We start from the raw sequence: 24031 nt of genomic DNA, 5'->3' as shown, positions 1-24031 counted from the left end.
TAAGTAAGCCAATATATTCATTTTATATTTTTTTTTTAATTCAGCCATTGCTAAAAAAAAAAAAATGTTGACACTTCAGAATTGTCCAATAGTCTGTTAAAAGCAGGAATTGCTTCATTTATGTTGTTTATGCTATGTTACATAAATAATAATGCTCCATGCATCCAAATCTCTGAAACATAAACTATTACAATTCATGAGATCATTAGGTTTGAGATCATACAATAATTCACAATTTAGATTTTCAAAACAAGGTGCATTTCCTTTTATTCTAACTTCTGTTAGTTTTCCCAGTTGCTTCTTTTCCCGGGGAGGGCAGTATTTAGTCTTAACACCTCATAATGATGTGATTTTTATTTTATGGTTGTTTCAAACAAGATGAAAAAGAAACATTTTGGACCCAAATCCTCCCTGCAATGGACTGGTGACCTGTCCAGCCAGGGTGTGCCCCGCCTCTCCCCCAATGTCAGTTGAGATCAGCTCCACCCCCCCCCCCCATTCACTCTCATAAGCATCCATCCATCCATCCATCCATCCATCCATCTTCCCTTCATTTTCTTCCACTTATCCTGTTAAGGATGGTGGGGGGTGGAGCCTATCCCAGCAGCCTTCCCCCTGGACAGGTCACCAGTCCATGGCAGGGCCAACACATATAGACAGACAACCATTGGCTCTCCCAGCCACGCCTACGGTCAATTTAGAGTCTGGATTAACCTGGTCCCTCTTGATGTCTTTGGACTGTGGGAGGAAGCTGGAGTACCAGAGAGAACCCAGCAGGAACAGGGAGAACATGGAGACTCCACACAGAAAGACCCCGTGCTCCAGCCAGGACTCGAACCCGGAACCTTATTGCTGTGAGGCGACAGTGGTGACCACTGCACCACCGTGCCTCCCCTTTCATAAGCATTTTCTTTTTTTTGGCATTTTCTGTTCGTTTATGAAAAGTAGACCAAAGTGTGGAAAGGAAAAACTAAAAGAATAAAGAGCTGTTTCATGGCGTCATCCTGCACACATACCCATGCAAGCGTCTCAGCACCCAGGCAGTGTTCCAGCCTGAGGGGACCTCCTCGCTGTCCTAATGGCCTTGTGTGTGTACATGTACATGTGTTAGATAGAGAGGCAAAAAGACAGATACACAGCGTGAGCGTCGTGATAGCTCGCTGCTGCTGACAACTTGATGAATAGCCACAGCTATTGGCAAGTGTTTAGAGGAGAGAATGTCAGGTGCGAGGAAGGCAATGTTGTCATTCATGGTGACACAGTCAACACGGTGAGCAAACACATCAGCATTTAAATGCGTCGCCACAGATTTGTCCTTTTCCCTGAACGTAAGTGACACACCTCAACTTCAGGAGAAAAAGGAAGAAGATATCAGTAGGGTTTGTGGTCCCGAATCTAGCGTGGCCAAAAACAACAGTCCCATTTTACAATTAAAGGATTACTTGCATGCTTCAGGTAACTTCCTGCAAATGCGTTCCCTTTTTGAAACTAATTTATTTCATTAGAATAAATAATTTGCTGGAAATCTGACACATCTTACTTGCCTCAACAGCGGAATCTGGAGATATCGTTGAATGGAATTCACTGTCAGTGTTTTTTTTTTTTTTTACAATTATCTGATTCGACGAGGAATTGAACAGATGATGGGTGCCCTGAGACTGTATTTTGTTTTATTGCAGATGGCAGTAAAGACTGCTCAACAGCCCCTGATACGCACAGCAGGGATTCAAAATGTTGATTAAAAACAAAAGGTTTGTCATCAAGATGAAACTAAAGAGAGGCCATGCTCACGGGAATGGTTTTACTTCACGATATTCTGGTGAATTTTCCCAGCAGAGTCACCTGGAATTATCCTCTGGGAAACATGAACGTTCACATCCAGGTTCATGTAAATGTGACCGGCTGATGTCTGATGATCTTGGAAATTAATTGGTTGTAGAATAAAATGTTGTTGTTGTTTTTTTTACTTGTATGATTGTGCCATAAATAGAAAAAGAATATTCCTCTTTGTCTCTTGCTCCTTCACAAACTCGGAGAATAGAATTTCAATTTGTGTTTATGCGCTACTGTAGCGGCTCATATTTATTATGGTTTTCCGAGCGGGTGAGAGATTGCTGTATATAGACACGAACCATTTTACCATATTCTTTTCTTGCTTCCTGTGTTTTACTTGTTTGTTTGTTTTGGGGGTTTTTATTTTTTTGCTTTTGCTTTTCACTGTCTTTAATTTTCCAAACAAAGAATTCCTTCATTCAATATCCATGCTTAAATGTGGTCTGATACATTTGATGTATTTGGAGCCAAACAAGGTTGAAAAGCCATTGTGGATGAAAGAAGCTTGTATTTCCGGCATGATGTGTTGTTCATGGTTTGTTCTTCAGCTACACTCCAATTCTACAGCACAAACAGACTTCCTTTTTGTTTTTTTGGTTTTGTTTTTTTGTTTTTTTGTTTTGAGACATTTCTGGTCATCTTTTTGGCAGGAAGCTCTTTATTTGCTCCCAGGAATCCTAGAGGTAGGATTACATTCTGTTTGGTTGATGCATCAGATTATAGATGAACTATTTAACATGCCCCCAAAACATTTTACCTTCAGAAACATTTAACTTTATAGCAACATGATTTGAAATTCATAAACCTCTTTTAAAAGTTAAAAACATTTCCTTTGACCCTGACCTGGCGGCTGGTGGTACCTGATATTGTTGCTACGGTCCCTGCAGCCATTTAACATTTGCCTTCATGATGAAAAGTTGTTGTTTTTTCTTTTTACACTTTGATGTGAAATCATTGAGTGCCCCCCCCCCCCCCCCTTCTCAAGCAGGCTCTGAATGAATCTAAAAGTCGTCTGCACGTCAGATCTTACTGCTCAACATCAGTGGCCTCGCTAATACACTGATGCCCTTGTGGATAAATCTGATGATGTCAGGGATGACGGCGGTTGCATAAAGTGATAAATGAGAAATGCTGCAGCAGCTTGGGGACGAGTTACTTCCTGCCAGAAATGCTGCCAGATTATTAAATATGGCGATCTTATCAGGTGATCAATTAATGAGTCACCGGAGGGCAAGATTGCAGATAAAGGACAGGACAAGATAGACATCAATTTGTGATATCATACACTGACGATAAAGATTAATATTGTTGTTGAAAACATTGACACGACACAATCCCAATCCTGAGATAATGCAGCGGTCCATCGTTTATATCAATTAATTGTCACGCAATATATTGATTATTGCTGAATCGCTGTGAGACACTGGTCAACTATTATATAGTCAGAAAACGAACAAAGCCTTCGACTCAGGCGATCAGTGTTTGAATGAGGAGACTTTTTGGAGTGGAGTCTGCATTCCTTCTCAATGTAACTTCAAGAGTTTAGTTGTTAAATCTCTATTTATTCTATGCGGTATTCCCTTGCTGGTTTTATCTCTCAGTCAAGAGCAAGTGTTTGACATTTCCATGCCACAGTTCGATGAAGATACATTCCTATAATTAACAGACTTCTATAAATCTAATAATAGAGATGTTTTTCTCGATGCTAACTGACAACTGAATGGAGCAGAGACCGAACACATGGATCTCTGAGCGAGAGATGCAAATGATTTTGATCACTGCAGCCTGACAAAAAGACTCAAGAAGACATCTGTCTCACTCCAGCAGATACACAGAAGTCCATTTATTTCATTGACCTCTGGCATTCGGATCAATTCGGTGGAGAATCTTCATTTAAAAACAAAACAGAACAAATTCCCCAAGAGAAGTTAAGGAAAATCAACAACAAAAGTAGTTTGTGCATGACAATCAAGGAGTCTGCTTTGAAAAAAAAAAATGAATACAAGGATGACTCCAGCAGAGGTGACACAGAGGACAGGTGGGAGGATAAAAGCAGAGTGCTAACTGACGTCAGCCAAGATAAAAACCTGGACAGGCCCCGACGCAATTATCCAAAATAGTTAAATGGTTTCTGTTGAGGGTACTTGAATCCGAGCTGGCCATGACTTTGTATTAACAACCCTATGCCCTCCATTTCTTAGGATTATTTTCCACAGGTAAGATCCTGTCCAAGAAACCCACAAAAAAACAATGAAGTGTCTCCCAGGAATAATAAAAAAAAAAGCTTCACAACTTTGAAAATCCTCTGCAGTGAAATTGAGATTGAGGGGGTATTTCTGCGTGTGCTCACATGCATTAATCAGCCTGTGTTGGCTCAACGCCGCATGCATCCCAACAACAGCACTTTATCTCGGCCTGAACTGAAGACGGCAGACGCTGAGCACAAGAAACTTCAGTCTCAAAGTCACTCCTCAGATTAGACCGAGCCTGGAGGTGGACTTCTATCATAAAAGTAATAATAATAATAATAATTAAAAAATAATAATGTATTCTACCTAACATGTCAACCTGAAAATGCAGAAGTAGGTAAGGTAGTGCTGAGGACGTCCCTGTGACCAGGGTCTCTCATAGATCTGGTGACTTTTTCCAGCCATTTCTCTTAATGAAGCCATCAGTGCCAGATCTGCTGAGTGCTGAGCCCTGGTGGCCCGGCAAGGTCACCCTCTATCCTACTGAGACAGCAGTGTTACCTGCTGGTTCTCTGGTGCTGCCCGAGACGGTGGCGTCAACATGACCCCGAGCCCGTTTGTGCCGTGGGTCACAACTTCAGCCATGCTAACACAGGAAGTGTTAAAGTGTACGATTATTCAGGTAAGCACAAAGGCTGGTGGGTAAGCACCAGTTATCTGAAGGGCTTACATGCTAGATTATGTTGATATTCATGCTTCTCATGACGCCATGATGGCATATTAATTGCTGTTACTGACATCATAGTTAGGGTTAAATTATAACTTCTGCTCTTGCATTTTTCTGTATTATGCCTCTGTATTTTATCTTTGTTAAATATTTCAATATACTGCAACAAGGATTCATAATAGATGGAATCTTATAACTCTAATATGTTACAGGATATTTATCAGCTCTTTGAAAAAAATCATGATAGGGATTTATGGTTATTCCTGATATTTTCCTCATATTATTGTTTACATTTCTTTTTAATATTCCAACTATTTGGAATATTGGTTCCATAGCTCCGAATGAGTATTTCCTTTCTCATGCTGTATGTAGACTAGTCAGACGTCTCTAGCAGTCCGGTAGAAGTACGCGTGGAGATTTTTCCTGACTAGAAAGGTGAGTTTTTTTGGCCAACTGGTGGCGCAACACGAAAACTCCGAAGTGAGCCGCAGATGCTTGGACACCGCTGATGTCAGTCCCAGTTCAATGGTGAGCCACGGAGCAGCTGCTGATGTTCTCCACGCAAGACCGAAATTCTCAACCTAATGGTGCCGTTCCTTTAACTACAAAGCTATCAGGCAAAGTAAAGTTCGGACCCACGCAGAGACAACGCTCGGCAGACTCGCGCTTGGAATGACACCACAGAGGGATTTGTACACAAAAGAAAAGAAAAGCAAACACAAAAAACAAACCAAGTGGAAAACATTTTGGAAACGTTTGACTTTATTTTTTTTTCCTTTTACCTCTCAAGGTCCTGTAAGTGAAAGGGGCAAAACTGTACATATGGCTGGGCACAAAAAACTCAACAAAGGCAACAATGACTTCTTGGCATAAGTGTGACACATTCGCGCACAACACGGATTCCTTTGGGATAAGACAGAGGTGGTTTCCTATTCTTTACCATGTACATGTGATGTCTCTTTAAACAAGAGTAAACAAAAGTTTCTGCTCGAGAGGAACGCCGACACATAATTACAGCGACTGTAACTATAGCACCCTTCCAAACTGCTCCAGCATGCAATGAGAGATAACACATTGAACACGAAAAATAGTGTTTGGTGCCAGCCAGGACATTTGGGACAGTTTGACAAATCTACTGACAATACTTGTTATTCAATACATGTTATAGAGCACAGAAAAAGGACAATTCAATGTGTTTTCTTCTTGGGATATAAATGTAAACAATATTTAATTTGGTGACCTAAGAACTGGAAATTATTCAGCTGGAATGCAAAATTACAAACAAACTCATTCCCTTTAATTGTGTCTCGCTTTCCCTGAGAACCTTAATAATAATGAAAGAAACCAAAGTCTTGAATAATAAAACACAAGTTCAGCTACAGATAAGCCTTTGAATATTTATAGTGGCCGAAGCAAGGGAGTTGAAAACACACAGCATTAAAAAAAAAAAAAAAAAAAAAAAAATCACCATAAGGATAATGATGATGGCCCAGAATCAATGATAGCATTGAGGGGGAGGGGGAGAGGGGGTGTCTTGAGACTTCGCTCACTTAATATTTCATTACTCCACGGATGTTCTTGGAAGTTCTCCTTGTAATAATGATGAAGGTGTGGGAGAGCACTGTGCAGTGTAACCTAAGCTGAGCAATGAAGACGGATGCTATCTGGAGTAGAGAGGGACCTAACCTACGTCATGAGTGGATGCAGGAATGTTCATTGCCAATGTTTAACCATAATACCTGAGCGACTCCCATGCTGTTGAGTCCTACCCTTGTTGGGACACTGATGGAATAAAAGTTGAGGTGAAAGAGTTGAAGGAACGGCTGTGGATGTCAGAACTATTTGGAAATGTATGAAGAGTTAGAACTTCAAGGGCAAGGTGCATATTTGGCATTTAAACTTTGTATTTATTTTCCACCTCTGGTCCATGACTGGAGGGAGTAACAAGGGCACCAGGCCTCTGAGTCCCTTCCAGAACACTCGATATTTGTACAGTTCCAGCTTTTTAAGGCCACAGTTTTGAGGAAAAAAAAAGAAATCAAAAAGCAGAATAACCCACTACTCATAAAAGCCTGGAACCATGCAGAATATTGACCCTTGGGCCTTTACTGAACTCCCTCCATTGCTACAGTTCCAAAATACCTACATGAGCACTTGACATTTGAATACGCTCAGGGCTTCTTCAGGTGTCACTGCTAGTCACACCTTGTTATTGATCTGTGAGGCTGATAAAACAATATTCTGGATGGCTCTGGACTTGAGACATGAAGATTCTGTACAAAAATATTGGAACCAGCAGGTGTGGTGTCCTCGAGAGAGCAAGGATGAGGGGACTGTTGAGACTCTTTGAAGAGCCAGTGCAGCCTCCATCCTTAGAGTTCACCACCACCACCACCACCACCACCACCACCACTACCACGGGTGCAGAGGGTCAATATTGCATAGATAGAGTAGAGGATGTCGCTTTTCACATATGCAGTCACAGTGTTTGGGCGAAAAAAAAACAACCAAAAAAAAAGCAACAACGTATTTGTCTGTATTTTCTGCACATCAGACAAAAGAAGTCTCAAGTGGTCGGTCTTGACTGTAGGTACTCTGTTGGTATTACAAACATGATCAGCACAGTATTAAAAATATTTGCCTTTCGCTGAGGTCATAAAGTCTCCCGCGCCAGTGCAGATAGGGCCCTCGCCAGGGTCAAGGGTCACAGTGCAATGACAAACTGTGCAGTGCAACTTCCCCTCCCTGCAGGCTGCCCTCAGAGCTCCTCCTTCCTCTTCACTACTTTCTCCTGATCGCGTCCTCTCAGGCTGCGCATGAACCCAGTGAAACCTGATTCCTGCGGGGAGGCACAGTTACAGTTACTTTTTACAACCTTGAAACATTTCTATGAAAACTCTCAGTCCTGTCATTCAACCTTTACTTGGCCAGCAGCACTGAGACTCCAAAATATGAATCTAATTCAACATTCAACATGGAGCTACCAGTAGGAGCAGTTCTGTATGTATCCTTTTGCCATTTATCCCAAGTAATGATATGGTATTAATTTTTTGACCTGATGAGTAGCTTTGAAGTTCTCCTGTGAATTTGGAACAATTTACAAATGACATTCACAATAAAATGTGCCAAATGTGTGTTTTCATGAGAGTACGTACGCACTTCCTTGTTGGAGGTCTTCACATATTTTGTAGCAGAAATAATTTGGGATGAAGAAATACAAGCCACGATGTCCATGAAATGACCCTAACCAATTTGAAGGTCACGACTGCAGCTTCAATCAAGCAGTTCAAACTGTCCTAATAAGCTCAGACATTCTTCTGGTGAAAGAAGTTCTGTCCTACTGAACACCGCCTGTTGACTTACATTTGAGGGCCTGAGCAGGTCGGCATGCTGGGACCAGCTCACTCCATCGGCCTGCAGAGGTTTAAAACGTTTGTGGACTTGCTCTGGCTGACGGTTATGGGAAGAAATCCTGTCTTTTTTTGTGTCTCTGCTGTGGCAGCTCGCTGTAATTGCTTGGCAACTAATACATATAAGCCTTGTATGAAAAGTAATCATGACATTCACAATTGGGTTTAAAATTTGGGATCTTTGGGAAAAGTCAGGTAAAAGTGGTATCGAAGATGCACGATTTGATACGAGCACAATCATCGGCCAACTCTCTTGCTATAAAGGGCAAATGGGAGTTGCAAGCAAACATTATCATTGAAGATGAGGAGTGGATGAAGATTTGTGAAAATTGCCATAAAACTACAAACAGCCCCACGTGGAAGGAATTCGGATGGAAAGTGACGATGAGATTTTTTAGGACTCCCACCATGACATGCAATTTTGATAAAAGTAATTCAAACCTGTGCTGGAGAAACTGTAATGGTGTAGGAGACCACACACACATTTCTTGGGACTGCCCCATTCTAAAGCCTTTCTGGCAGAGGGTTGTGGGAGAGATCCAAACAGCACTAAAATGTGATTTACAACTGGGAATGGTTCAATGTTTAATGGGGGTACCCCCGAAGGAGGGTCTCTGCAATGAGGATGTGAAGTTGATACGAATTCTACTATTAGTGGCTGGAAAAATGATGACGAAACAATGGCTTAAAGCTCAACCCCCTACACTTGTACAATGGCAAGAGGGTCTGAAAAGAATACACGGTATGGAAAAAAATTACAGCTCAACTACACCTGAAAAACGAACAGTTCAGCAAACTCTGGGCCCCAGGAACTGATTATTTTGGCTGGAGCATGTGATTTCTAGTTAGAATAATACAACTCTCTTATCTTATTTATTTTTTTTATTTATGATTGCTATTTTTTTCTATGTGAATATAGGGTTTATTGTGGGATGTACAGACTGATTGATTTCTGTGTAAGTATGACCGAGCTGTGCTGACGAGATGCCGCTTGTTTGTAAAACGTTCTGTTTTACTCTCATAAAAAAGTTCCAAAAAATAATAATTTTGGGCTCTTTGACTTTTTGCATGGAAATAATCTTTTCAGTGGTAAGAATTTACCTCCCTGGGATCCCCAAGGACTGACCCTTAATCTACAGCCTTAGATCATTACCGGCCCTGTTGCCCTCACATCCATGATGATAAAGTGCCTGGAGAATCCGCAGCTGAACACCGTCCAGCCAATTATTAAACTAAAACCTCCTACAACTTGCCTATGGCTCTATGATGCTCTGGCCTGCCACAGCAACCCCCTCCAGCATCTGGACTCCCAGGACACCTTTGCCAAGACCCTCTTTGTGGAGTTCAGCTCCACTTTCAATAACTTGATGATCTGGAAGCTACAGTTCATCAACTCAATTCTCCCCCATACATCCATCACCGTCCTCATTGACAGGCAAAAAAAAAGGAGTTGGAATAGACACAAACATCAGCCACAATCACCACCAACACTGGAGCCCTGCCATTCGAGTTCATCAGACAGTTCCCAGATAACACTGGGTTACACTGTTACACACTGTCAGTGTCAGTAAAACTAAACTGCAATCGCTCCCCATCACTTCAGCACTCATCCTCATCCAATGGTTGGCTAACCACCTGACACCCAAGGTGATTTGTGTATACGTAATCATCTGCTCCTTGATAATTGTGTGGAAAAGGGGAGGCATCATCAATAAATAGTTAAGCATCTCCCACGGGAACGCTGAGGCCTGTCGGGAGAGGGGTGTCAACATCTTAAATGCTCAAAAAATCTCCAGCGCCATTCCTATCCTCTTCTTTCAGAGAAAACTCCTCTGCTATAATAGCTGCTTTGCTGTGCTCTTTAAGAGCTGCCACTGTTGTTCATATTTTTGTCACCACAGGCTCATGTCATCCTATCTAAAAACATGCCAGCAGCTGCTGGCTCTCTCTGATGCTGATTGTTACAAATTGTTGTTCTTCTGCCAGTGCACAGCTTGAAGCCTGCTGAGAACCAGAAGGTTAATGGTTCACATCTTAATATCATCTCAAGACAATAACTTCAGCTTTGATCAGCACACAATAAAAAAAAGAAGTGATCAAGAACAGCATCCTCAGGCATCTATAAACTGAGTACTCAACGTTGGCACGTCTCCTCCCACTGTTGTTCATTCATAAATATTTAGCCCAGACATGGACCACGTTAGGGCAGCTGATGCCACAATGGAGCCATAAGTGTCCCAGGAGGGGCCACTGTGAGATAGCAGCGACCTCACGAGTCTCTGTGTCACACATACAACACTCAAAGACTGTTTCCAAAAACCAAACCTCTTAAACCTCCCCTGCTGTAAATCCAATAACACTAAACATCACAAAACATTCTTTCTACTGCCTTCAGGGTGCAGTTACAGCTCCCTGACACGGACATTTGCCTGCCGTTCTTTTGCAGTGCTTCACATCTGTCTCTGTTATATTCTGATGTTTTTTGAGGTGTATGGTTGATTTTCCCTGTGATGAACATTATTTTCCCTGCCGAGGAGGAGAATAACTTTGACGTAATGAACACCAGCATAAGCCATCTCATTTCAGTTCTCTAGGATGACCCCTCAGTATCACCAAGCAAGCACAGAGTAAGTGCAGGACTACTTACCCCACGATCTCCGTTGTATTTCTCCACAAACTTGCCATAGTTGTAGTAGTTAAATGTTGGGTATCCCTCCACGCCCTCCTGCTTGCAAAGCTCATGGTTCTGTCCTTTGGTACAGTCCACAGCAGCGTAGGCGATCTGGGGAAGACCAGAGCACTGACAGTCAGGGTTCTATAAACTAAAGCCACTAAGACTTTTGTGGAATCAATTACTTGTATCGTCATAATTGTCCTGGGAAAAAAAAAAGAAGCACAATATAATAGCTGTGTATTTGGGCTGAAACTCTACAGAAAACCTCTCATAATGTCAACAGTTACGTGACCTAATGGAATGTGCCTCATGTTTGTTGTGATGTATCTTTGTTATTTACTCTGACAAAAGAAATGATGCTAACTAGCCATCATTCATAGTCGTGCAGCTTCTCATTTGCTGTTCCTGAGGACAGTATTACTGGCAACATCTTAGGCCTCCTTGAAACTGAGGTGGTTTATGGAAGATTTGGCTTTATATTCTCTCATATTTATTTCTCAGCTCCAGTCTTATCCATAACAATTCACACCGACATCTTTATTGTTTGGGTTCTAACGGCTATTGTTTCTTGTCTCTTAATCACTCAATATATTTGCCAAAAATAACAAAAAAATAAAACTTTATTATAATTGTAGATCAATACTATAAAAACTCATTCACGGGATACAGTACAACAACCATAAAGTGGGCTTTTACAACATGTATTTACAGATATTCCGTGGCTTTGGCAAAGAGTAGGAAACACATTTATCTCATCCAAAATTAGACGTCTAATTTCTCTATCTGAGTAAAAAATGATACATTACTCTTCTGCTGAGCAGCTTTGAGAGGGCAGAGAAGGAAATTATCCCACAACAATGACTCCTACATAAAACAAGGGAGATTTATGTTACGATGCCGCTGCATCGATTAGTGACAAGTCGACCCAATGAGGCGTAAATGCCGCCTCACTGATTCATGGCTCATGCTGCGTGTCCTTTTGGACAGCTGAAATGTCACCCTCTCTCAGGGTGCTGAGCGCCACACATTGAACTTGTCACCATCATATGATCACTCCCCGTTCATCTGTCCCCACGGGCCTGATGCGGAAATGACAGATCTGCTGCGGAGGGAGAACATATCAAGACTCTGCACATTGTGCTGTGAAATGATGACAAAAGCTTCTTGTCCCAATTACAAAATACAAGTACCTCTTTTGTTTTTTTAGTATGCAAATACACACACTTAAATATCTGCTCAAGTACCAGCACCATATTTTGAGATGAGTGGATTGGTTCTGGCTCCATTTACCAACACAAAGGGACAATGGGCAAGGAATAGTCTCCTACACACGGGCGGAGACGATGGGACCTATAAAAAGAGGAACTCCTTATCGACGCTCTGTTGATTAGTTGTCCCAAACTATGTGTCCATGTGGTACCACAAAAGGGATGATTTCACACAGTTGCTACAGGCTGTTTATATTCAGCAGTACTGACGAGTTCATTTCTAAAAACAGTTGACAGAAATTGAGCTGACAACAAATCACCTCGCTCTCCGTGTGCCTGAATATTAAGCAGGAATTATTTCGAATGATTTTTACATTCAGCCCCCTGTTAAGACACGAGGAGATTCACAGAAAATATTCAAACCAGCAGTAATGCGCGACATAATGTAACCCTAGACTCCACCAGCTGCTCTGTCACCCCTGTGCACTGTCACCCACACAGCTCATGCCTGTAAGTAATAAATCAGAGTTGCAGAGAATTGACAGGAGAAAATGAAGTCATAAGATCATTGTAATTCAAGGGTTCGGAGGCAATTCCACTATTGATCCATCGTCAAGTGACAGAGGACCCCACATCATGTCATTGATTGGATAGCAACATTTCTGAGAAGCAGTACGTTAACTAATGACGCGCTCTCAATTCATCGGTGCCACAATGAAGCAGAGAAAAGCAATCAAACCCACTCAAAATGAGCTCAGGCAGTGCTCACTCCAGAGTTCCTACAGTTTACAGAACAGTGTACCGATGCCACCATGTGAGGCTGCTGTCTCACTGAAGCAGATGTCTGGGGTGTAAACATTCTGACATGTCATAACAGGGTAAACACAAGGTGCTGTTCCATTTAGGCAGGCCAGGGCCCTGGTAATGCGTATGACGGGTCACTGGAGTGGCTGTGACAATACATATAACAGGATCATAATTAATTTCATCAATTACACAAGTGTGTTTACCCTGCAACGACCTGCGAAAATAGCTGCTGTGGAAAGGGTCCACAGATTGATTCATATTAGCGCTTTGAAAGAGTGACTATGTAAGATCCATTATTGAGATTCTCTTCCTTTTATTTCAGTCATTCAATCATCCCTGTATTTCACCTTGCATCAGACAGCTGGAGAAGACTTAATGGGTTCAATTACAACTAATGAAAAGGCAAAATGAACGGTGAACGTAGCGAGTGATTGGTGCGACTCAGCATTAGCAGACAGAAGTCCTTCAGAAGAACAAATCGAATTAAAAGCAATGCAAGCACCCCCTCAAACCCCACAGATAACGCTAGGCCCACCAGTGGCTAGGCTAGTGTCACTCGTGCTCTCAGAGAACCGATGGTTAGGACCACTTGTGCCCAAACTGTTCCGCTTGGAGGGCTACAACTTGAACTGAACTGACAAACAAACACACAGTGTTGTTAAAATGCTGCTTCTCTGTGTGATACCGTCTCTGCCTCTCCATTTTCTTTCTTCCTTCACATGCACAAAGAACTGTTCTCTTTTGCATGATAAAATGATGAAAAATCATTCATTATTAGGGACCTTAGATACTTGATGAGCATATTTACCTCACAAAAAAAGAAAAAAAAAGCAATTTATAGATTTCTAAAATGATCCAATATTTGTTATTATTGGACCAGTTGTCCAGTGGGTTTGGGACAAGGTGTTTTTTTCAACCATTTATCCATATTTGAGCAATTGAGCAAAATACTGGGTGTTAAGGGCCTTTGTTTTAGAACCTTGGAGACATGCATAGACCTACTCGGCATGCATCCCTAGAAGACCTGCCCTCTAAAAGCAGGTGGGAGAAACAAGACACATTGATACATTTTTCTTTTGTGTACTCATCGATGGACCCCTGAAGTACACGTATCCCAGTTGGACATTGTGTCAGACAAACACAATGATTTGACTGTGGAGGAGACAAAAACTAACAAACAACAACAACAACAACAAAAACAACAACAAAACCCTTAATAAATATCACAATCAGACAAGCTGTGAAAAAAGTCAACTGTTGAGCCGTTTTTCATGAAAAGATGAAGCATACTGGAACAGTGCAATAAAAGTGAATTCATCATTCACTATATGAGTGGATTACTCCATTGTCTGGTTTAAATGTGACGAGGTGTCACATACGTGTCCATCGATTTCCAGGAACCATTAGTGTTTATGGCATTATGTCCGGAGCAGTGGTGAGAATTCCCCTGTACTAAGCTAAGTATGTGTTTAAATAAGTACAGTACACAGTACTTACATAGTGCTGTTACTGTAAAAGTTAAGTAACTGCTGAAAGGTTGCAGTTACAATCACAACATAAATATAAAACAAGGGTGCTTTAGCTGTGGAGGTACAGTAGCTGTACCAGCAGCACCAGTAAAGGGCTGTATCCCTTCAGGAGAAAGCAGGGTTTTCTGGGCAAACGCTTAAAAAAAAATCTAACTCCTGTTCTCATTAGAGCGACAGCAGACAGCTTCTGGAAACATGCAGCACCAGCCAATGTGCACCTTAAATGCAGCTATTGATTGGAATTTGGGGAAAAAGACAAACAGCTTAGAAGGCTGCACAGCTCCCCCACTGTCATACAGAGTTTTAATTGTTTTCGTCTTCAAAGTGGAGGTTAAGCTCATGTTTGTCTTTGGTAAATGAGGTGAGGGCAGCTAATAGTCTGATCAACACCGGTCTGAAACAATACACTGGGGCTCGGCTTTATAAATAGAGAGGATTGCCAAGTAAACACAAGCCAAGCTCTTTCTAAACACTCCATGCTAGCACTGAACAAGGAAGGGACCACACCAGCAACTGGAACTTCTACTTTTGGCATTCGATGACAGGAGGGTCCATGTGGCATGTGGAGGTTTCATCATGAGGATACAGACCCATCGAGCTGCAGAACCATGATCTAGTCTGATAGAAGTATTATGCTTCCCATTTCTTCACATGTTCAGATTGATAAGCCACTGGGGAGGGGGCGAGAGGGGGTAATAAAAAGTTGTATTTGGGGGTGCCGCAGGGTCAGCGATATGTTTCCATGAATTGCAGAAATTTGTTTGGGAGTTAGACAAAGACATCAAACACTGCCATGTTTATTCTGAGTCTTCCTGAGCACACATACTTTTTCTGTATTATTCAAATCATTGGTATTATTATTTTAAATGTATCTATATTTTGGGCTTTAGTTCATTCCAGTATGGGAGTCAAAGTGTGTGTACCTATGAACAACATCTTAGTATGAACTAAAGTCAAAAAAATATATACATGTAAAATAATAACAAAAATGATTTAAATAATACAGAAGATGTATGTGTGCTCAAGAAGACTCAGAATAAATATGGTGGTCAAAGTGTGTGTACATGAAGATGTACAAAACCACCACACTACTGTGGTTGCTATGGTCTCCTCTGTATTGGGGAAAAGGGAGGGAACAGATCCAAACACCACAGTTGAACACTGAAGAAATGCCAAATTCCCCTAAGCTGAGGTGGCTGTTATGGATAATGAATCACATAAAACAGCACTGACTGTTTTGTAAGTTCAAAATTTTCTTCTATAAAAGTGTAGTTGTTGCTTCATTAGGAGGTTATGGACTCAACAGTTCTTGCTAGTCCTGACATTGAGGAATATATGAAGCACAGGTGGCAAACTTCACACGCTCATCATTGCTGAAGTAGACGTACAGATAAACTGGTAAAGGTATTAATTCTGTTTCCTCATGTAAAAGTACAGGCTCTTAAATGTGTTAAAAGGGATTAAGTAAAATACAGAATCTCTTCTAGCAATCTCTTTGCTGTTCAAAAACATGAATAAAAATAAGAAAAAAACAAAAATGTAATAAAATAAAATAATCTGCGAAATACATTGTGCAATGTGCAGCTAGCATGTTTGAGTCAACATGCTAGCGGCTCAAAGAAACTCTATTCTGGCTCAATTCGAAGACAGAACTCAAAACATACATATTATCCCACTCTGTATCTCTCTATTTTTTCCTTGACTTTTGCATTATTTGTTCATCAAAACTAAAGTAACATATCTGGGTTTTTTTTAAACGTAAGGCATAGAGAGTAGCAGCCAGAAAAATAAATAGTCAAGCAAAGTGCAGGACAGGACATTTTACTGCTAATGACACACTGCTGTAGTGAAATATTTACTGTAATATAATAAATGACATGGAGGAGTTCTCGCAGATGTCGCTGAGGACAAATACACAAGAATTGCAGCTCATCTGTTTTGGTTTAATGTTATCGAGAAATGTTACAAAGGATTGCCTCAGAAAAATGGATGACTAAGTAGTTGAGGACACGTCACTATTCCACACCATCTGACGAGGATTTAAAGAAATTCCAAACAAATGAGAGAGCGCTGAAGACTGAGCACCAGTGGAACAAGGCACAGTTTACATTACCATCACAATAAAACTTCAAAATAAGAGGAAACATTTTAATGTATTTCTGTTTACAGCAAATGTCAGTTTGAGATGATGAATTGAAGTTCAGAGTCTGACAAGACACGCGCCCAAAACTTTTTCAATATGTATGTGAGTCACACAGTTAAGGAGGTTGAGGAAATACTGAGCCAACCAATCAGAGGGTATTTGCGGGGAAGAGGAGTGTGTGTGTGCTGGGACATGAGTCCTGAGGGAGAAGAGATGAGAGGGAGGAGTGATGATGGAGATTGGTGGTGAACGTGCCCTGTTGTGTCTGTGTGAACCTTGAATAACCCCAAAGCCCGCTGACAATTTGATGAAGTTTATTGTGTTTATCTAAGTGGTCAAATCCCTCGCTGACACATGCAGACAAATATGAAGCGTGTTGCTTGGCTTATTTAAAGATATTGTCATCAGACATATTGTGTATGCTCTACGTGGCTGCATCGCCCAACTCCACTGAGCTGACTAATTTGTCAAACTTTGTGACATGACACAGCAATTTCTCAGATGACAAATGATTGAGCCAATGAGCCCAGGAGGAGACAAAAGATTCCTCAATCAGCGTCATGAGTGGGACTGACACTGCTCTCTCAATATCACCCGATATCCTAGTCCCTGTTTTACTTTGCTCCAGCCAAACCAATATGCTGACATGGTGACACATTGATGCTAACGATGAAATGGCGAGATTCAGCTGATAAGTTCACTGGAGAAATCAATGATCAGTCATTGATTTGAGCATTGTTCGATGTAAAAGTAAAGAAAGTGTATTTTTCTCTGCGAAATCTTGAATTTGAAGAAGCAGTAGTCTAACAACAATCCTGCAAGGTATACAAAGTTGTTAGCTTCCATTAAAAAGAAAACAAAACAAACAATGTGTGGCGCTGGTAAACGCATCAGAACCTGAGACTCAGAGCCAAACCTCTTAATGCTATTGTGTTTTTAAACACAAATAAAATCATAACAAGCGATGAATTTAACACTGGTGTGCAGCACATGAGCCAAACTGCCACTACCATAACCCTTAGAACTTACTAGACAAACAACTAACTATGTGCTACCAACTCAAGGTGTGTGACTCCATACATTCTGTGCTGTTACCACTGACGTATTCAGGCCAAAATGGCGGCAGAGTGGGAGTTTACCCTCTGGGGCTTATATACTTCTTTGGCTGAGTAGTCAGTTTTCTCTGTCCCCAGCTGGTTGGTGCTGTGCTGTGAAAATCATTGCATTGCTCCAAGACACACACTACACAACGCAACCTTGTTTATACAAATGTCAGTTTGATCCATATTCCAGGTGATCAACAATATCCTTAACGATCAGTCATCGATTGATTAAACTCATCTCAACACTGAAAATGGAGGAGAGCAAGTTGACAGTTTGGTCAGGATTTTGGCTGCAGGGACGCATACTCATTTCAGAAAATGTATGGGAAACTTATCTGCCAACTATCGAACAGTCAGGAAAAAAAAGTAATACTTCAGTCATTACAACTCACGTGCTAATAAATATTTCAATAAATAAAAATGAAAAATACACTATTTGGCGCTGAATGTGCTTTTAGGTTCTTCCTGTGCACACAACAGACGGCACAGCAGGCATACAGCTCCATTTAAATGTCCTCCAGGTGACACTCCTGACATCAAACTTCATCATTCGATACGCTGTTAAGTATTTTGACACTAACTACTGTATAAGCTTGCAGGATCCAACTGCTTCTCCTGTGCAGCTCCGAGTTTAAGTTTGTCTGTACTTGTAAGAGTGACTACTAACCTTGCGGTCCTCTTTGAAGAGCTCTGCTGCAGTGGTGAAGTGGGGGACAGCATTTTTACAATGTGGACACCCTGGAAGAGACGAAACCCAGGTGGGACATTAGAACAGCACACGGGGACACAGTAACGCATCGACATATAGCATGAATATGTTTAATGCTGTATAAACATGATCATTTCCTCTATAATGCACACAGTCAATAGGAACAAAGTCATTTCTATGCAACTCGGAGAGGGTCATAAAGCATGCTGGGATATTACAATCTGGCAGTTACTTCAAGGTTTACTGCACATAAGAAGCACTTCACTTGTATGTTAAGAGAGACTGGTCTTTATTGCCATTATTAACACAACATCCCACTGTCTCTTCACTCCAGCTGGCATGTGTATACTTTATAAATATTGTGTTGGTACAAAAATACCCCATCTACATGTTGGATGAAGTTTTATGATCAGTTATTGATTCTGATTCTAGCTCCATCTCGTTCAGCAGGTACGGAGTTGTTTATGTTATTTAACCACATTTCTGATTGCAAGTGCAGGGCCTAATCATTATGTCATCTTTTTCTTCTGAATTTGTGTATCATTTTCTGTCTGCTGCCCTTTTCTTTCTTGTGTCAAGCACATTGCAATCAAATCAGTTTCCGCCTTTTGAAATGAGAAATAAAATGACCTCTTTTGAGAACAAAAAGATTTTAAAAACAAAAACAGCCAGTGGCACAGGCAGTGTTATGCAGGAAAATCACAAGTCAATCAGGCTGCAACAGAGTCACAGAAGGACATGATCCCATCTAGAAAGCATGCTGATTACATACTTCCTCCCAAAGGTCTTAGATGGGGCTGAGGTCAGGATTCTGTGCAGACTAGTTCTTTGACACCAAACTTTGTGGACCAGGCTCAGTGCACATGATACGCCTTGAAAATAAGTCACCCTCTGTTTACCAGGAGAGTGCTTTTACTTCTAGTTTCCAACGTCACCAATTCCAACATCAGTTCTCTGAAATAAATAAATAGGTGACGTATGCATTGCAGTCTTCTTATTCAGGGTTTGTAAAAAACACCAATGTCAATCTGTTCTTGTTTGTTACTGCTGGAAATGACTGCTTCTCTTTCTGAGCGGTAACAGAGAAAACTCTCAACAAACTTCATGCTTGTCCTGCAAAAGGTAATTTTTGACTCATATCAGTGAATGACAGTGAGTGTTGATTACTGCCTTCGTCATTCAGGCAACATCAAATTATTAATCAGCTATTGAATTAGTGGTTCAGTACCTTGCTCAAGGACATTTTGACATGGTCAGTGGGGGGACGTGAGGATCGAACCATGACCCTTTGGTTGCTAGAGGGCCACTCTCCCTCCGAGCCCTGCCGCCCACAGTGGACAATGGACAGAGCTTCCAGGAGTGAAGCTAATCGGGGTGTCTTTAATCTGCATTCTTCCTAATGGCCTGCAGGGGTGACTTCACACACTAAATTTATTTGGTACACATTTTTCCAATAAGGTTAGTTCAATAGCTGGTTTCAAGTTTTCCTCGATTCTAATAGCAAATTCTAATAGAACAAGAAAGAAAATAATACAGTCCATTTATCTCTAACGTTATTTAGATTTTTGTCTTACAAAGTTGTGATTCCACAGCATCATTACCGTAACAAGTAACGTTAAACAGGCAAAGAAGTGTACTTCAAAGGAAATAAATGTAAAGTCTGGCATAGCAAGAACCATATTTTATGCTAAGCTGACTAACAAATATTTTTGAGGTAAACTTAATTATTATCATTACGTAGATCCATTTCATATCCATACCGTCTACATAGGTTAGGATGTAGAAGATGGGAAGGTAGCCGACAGAAACTTATGAGTAATGAGCGTATTGGTGTAGAATTGCTGCATACACCTTTCAGTACTTTCACATTTGTACAACACCCACAACGGCCAAGACAAACTTAAACTTTTAATTATTGCCCTCTCTCAGCTGCTGCTGCCTCTCTAAGCTAGCGTTCCTCGCAGCTCAGAAAATCATTTTATGCTCAAGGATTCTTTTAGCTGCAACATTCAATGACCTTTAAACTCTTAAAGGTTTGGTTGCAATTTTAGAAAATGATATATCAGGTATACGTATCGCAGGTGATACACACACACACACACACACACACACACACACACACACACACACACACACACACAGATCAGACAGACCAGGCAGGTGGCCCTATCTGCTCAAAGACTGAATGAGAGAGGAGTGATAGCAGATAAATGACAACTGGGCACAACTGGTGGAACTACACTGCAGGCTAAGCACAGGAACATTTTGGCTTTCCCATCTCAGCCCACCTCCTGTCATCTGGACTAACATTTCTTCAAAAGCAGACATAGAAAGTGAACCTGAGAGAGATGAAGAGACTGTCAGGTGGATCTATAGAAGCAATCTTGATTCTTACGTTATTCCATCATTACTTGAGAAGAAAACCAAGCAATCCAAACAAAATTTAGCATGTAATACACCAAAACCATCAGAACAGAGCACTGCCAAAAAATTGCATTTAGTCACAGTGCACTAACAAAAGTGTGTGTAGGAAAACAATCTATTATTGCCTGAGAATAAGTCATTAAGATAGAGGATACGATGCCATTTAGTTTCAGTATAAGTTTAATTATGCAGATCTAAGTCTCAAAGTTAATGGCTAATATAAAAAGAGTTTTCCATCTGAAGCTTCTTCAGCCTGAGCGAGCAGCAATATCTCATCAAATGCTCTATTAGGTGCAAGCTCCCACAATAATGCAGGGTGCAGATGGAGTGGGTGGGTGGATGGGTGGTTGGCAGGTTTTTGCATCTGCACCAAAGGATCTGACTGAGGAAGGAGCCTGACAGTTGTGGCCTGTGTTGCTTTGAAGCCCTCATCACACAGGGCAAAAGATCGGGGACAGAGGTGTGTGTGTGTGTGTGTATACACAAGTGTTTTCTTGATAATTAAGTAAGTAAGTCATTCTCTATTCCTTGTGATCCTAAACCCTAACTGGAAGAGATTTTGGAAACCCAACAACGCTAAAACAACCTAAGAAGCACAAACAATTTGGAAATAATTTTTATCTATTTGCTCGTCCTTTCTTTTTTAGTGTTAGACCTTCACAAGCAACTAGAACAGTCTGCATCAAGCAGCAGCTCAGAGCTGAGCAGGTCGTCTGCAGTGAGTTCATCTAGGTTTTTACCCTGCCTCTGTGCTGGCAACAGCCACAGACCGGAGGCATCATGCTTTCAAACTGTCCATTCATCTACCTTCTCCAAATCTGACGCAATTTCCACTGGCACTCCAAAATGAACATAAAAGATTTTTCAGTCACAGGTCAAGATCAGTGTCTCCACAAATAAACGTGATATCTCTGTGTGAGGGGATTTCTCAACGATGAGGTGAAAAGATTACTGGTCAATGTCATTGTGACAGGAACACATCGTGAGGGCACAGTGTGAGTCAGTATTTCTAGTTCAGCAAGAAATGAGGCTGATGGGAGCTGAGACTAAATCATACAGTAAATGTGTTGGAAAACATCTTGATAGAGTTCAGGGGCTGGTAATCACTTTTCAGTTGGAAGACCACTACCAGTGAGCACTTTCATATGTTACACATTTTTATGTGATTTATTTTTGTTAGAAACAATGAATATGGAGCTTTATCTCTGACTGCACTGGAATGTGTGCTGACAGTCCAGCTGTTGTCAGGACAGGAAATACATTTGGACGGGTCAGACTTTTACAGTCCAGTGAAGTCGCTCGATTTTTTTTTTTTTTTTTTGCTAATAATTTCTCCAAAATATTTCCATGAAGATTTACAAAACGTGCAGGAACCATGAAACCACGAGGTGGAACTGGGATAATGTTCTTCTTGTTTTTACTCACACTACACTATTCTAAGTCATTTGACTCATTCCTCAGTCTCCCCATGGTTTAGGTGGGGTTTATATGCAGTGTGATGAGGAACTTGGCAGACAGCTTGGAGTTACACATGTGTATTGGTTGAAACCCAGGATATGATCATACCAAGTCCCTCAGAACAGGGCTGCGATCACACTTGGTTACAACAGCACACACAACATTCAAACCAAAACAGCCAAGCATGTGAGTTCGTGAAAATTGTGTGTGGCCCACAGACGAGGCTTTCAGGAGTAGCTCCAAAATAATTGTGGACCACTGGTAGATGCTAACCTGTTAACTATGTTGTTAAAATGATCGTGAAGATGAATTCAGTTCTTACAAGGAGCGTAGAACATGACCAGAGCATGTTTTTTCTTCTTCAGTGCCTCTCGGAAATCCTCTGATCCAAGATGGCTGACGCTGGAGGGTTTGTCCTCCCAAGACTGCTCCGGTGGAGGAGGCGCCTGGGGACTGGAGACATGGATGAGAGCAAAGCAGAAGCTATTATGGATCTAACACTAAAAGGAAAGAAGAAGGGGACTTGTGTCAACATTTTAAGTTGTTTGCATATTGTATATTGAGTATGTATACATTGTTTACTGCTTCAGGGGAAAAAGGTGACATGAATACTCGTTATATAATACATCAGACTTTTTGTCGCCCCTCATGTAAAATTACATCTGTTGACCTCAAGTGTAGACTTTGCTTTCATGGAGTCTGTAATTACCACATCTGAAATGATGTCATATCAGTACCGTTATGCTCCACAACAGTCCTTCCCAAACAATGATCTTCTCTGCCAGCAGGTTTACAACTGTTTTTTGAGCAGATAATCAATGATTCACTTCACCCATTTTGTTTGAGAAGCAAGTGATAAGGTAAGCTGTTTGACACGCAACTAAAATGTTTAAACTCGGTCGTTAATTACTGCACTGCAAGAGTTTGAATCTTGTCTAAATGTGCACCACCGAACTTTGACAGATGAAAGGTGTGATAAAGCTGCCTGCTAATTGTGCGACTTACTTGTGCAAAAACTCTATGATTTTGTCTTTGCTTCGGAGCTGTGGCAGTGTGTACTTCTCCTGTCCTTTCTCAAAATATTTAACAGTAGGAAAGCCAGAAATCTTGAAGCGATCCCCTACAGCCTTGTGAACTGTAGCATCCACTGCTGCCAACACTCCCGGACTCTGTGGAGAAGCACAGAAAGGCAAACCTTCAGCCACTTGGGACTTAAGCAAAATAACAACTAAAGCTATTTGTTCAGCTAAGTTCCCTCAGACTCTCCGACTACATGACACCAATTAACAGAAAATATACCCTTTTTAAACAATCAAAAGTTGAAACACAGCAACAACAAGGCACGGAGCCTTTTCTGTATAAAAGAACTGCTTCATTAGTAACACGAGTGGATCAAACAGGGAGGAGAGAAATTAATGATATCTTGGTCTGCGGGGTTCAGGCCGAGACAGTCTCCAGTCTATCCATATTAGATAATGGGCAGGCTTTTCCATTGACCTCCAGTGCCGGGCAGAGAGCCACAAAGAGAGGGCCAAAGCCTTGGGCCAGAGGGATGCTCAGGGATGGGATAATTGCTACAGCCACCAACCTCGAGTTTTCTAAGCCCTGCCCCCGGCTGGGCAGTGTAAGATTATCACAGAGGACATAATGGCAGAGGGAAGAAGTGCGCAAAACATACTCGACTAATCAGAAACACATCAATACCTGAGATGCAGGACAGACCGACCAGCGTGTCGGCTACAATAGCCAACAAACCTTCAGGCCAAAAGGGAGGACGATTATGATCAGTTAATTAGACACTGATCCACCTGTGTGGT

General features: G+C 41.3%; 1 protein-coding gene across 1 annotated transcript in view; it reads right to left on the bottom strand.

Moving 5' to 3' along the window:
- Positions 1-5494: 5494 nt before the first annotated feature.
- pdia5 (protein disulfide isomerase family A, member 5) overlaps positions 5495-24031 on the bottom strand; it is a 66182-nt gene continuing 47645 nt past the window's right edge. The window contains exons 13-17 of the mRNA XM_086220872.1: positions 23220-23383; positions 22537-22667; positions 18291-18361; positions 10807-10941; positions 5495-7588 (exon numbers count right to left, since the gene is read on the bottom strand). Coding sequence (XP_086076998.1) covers positions 7508-7588; positions 10807-10941; positions 18291-18361; positions 22537-22667; positions 23220-23383 — 582 coding nt within the window. The 3' untranslated portion in view covers positions 5495-7507. The remainder of the gene's footprint in view (positions 7589-10806; positions 10942-18290; positions 18362-22536; positions 22668-23219; positions 23384-24031) is intronic.

This window comes from Aulostomus chinensis, chromosome 12 (assembly GCF_037954235.1).
Source record: "Aulostomus chinensis isolate RoL2024-O1b breed Wild chromosome 12, RoL_Achi_v1.0, whole genome shotgun sequence".
NCBI classification, from domain to species: domain Eukaryota; kingdom Metazoa; phylum Chordata; class Actinopteri; order Syngnathiformes; family Aulostomidae; genus Aulostomus; species Aulostomus chinensis.
The sequence above is the reverse complement of the archived record's forward strand: the minus strand, read 5'-3'. Positions and strand labels throughout refer to the sequence as shown.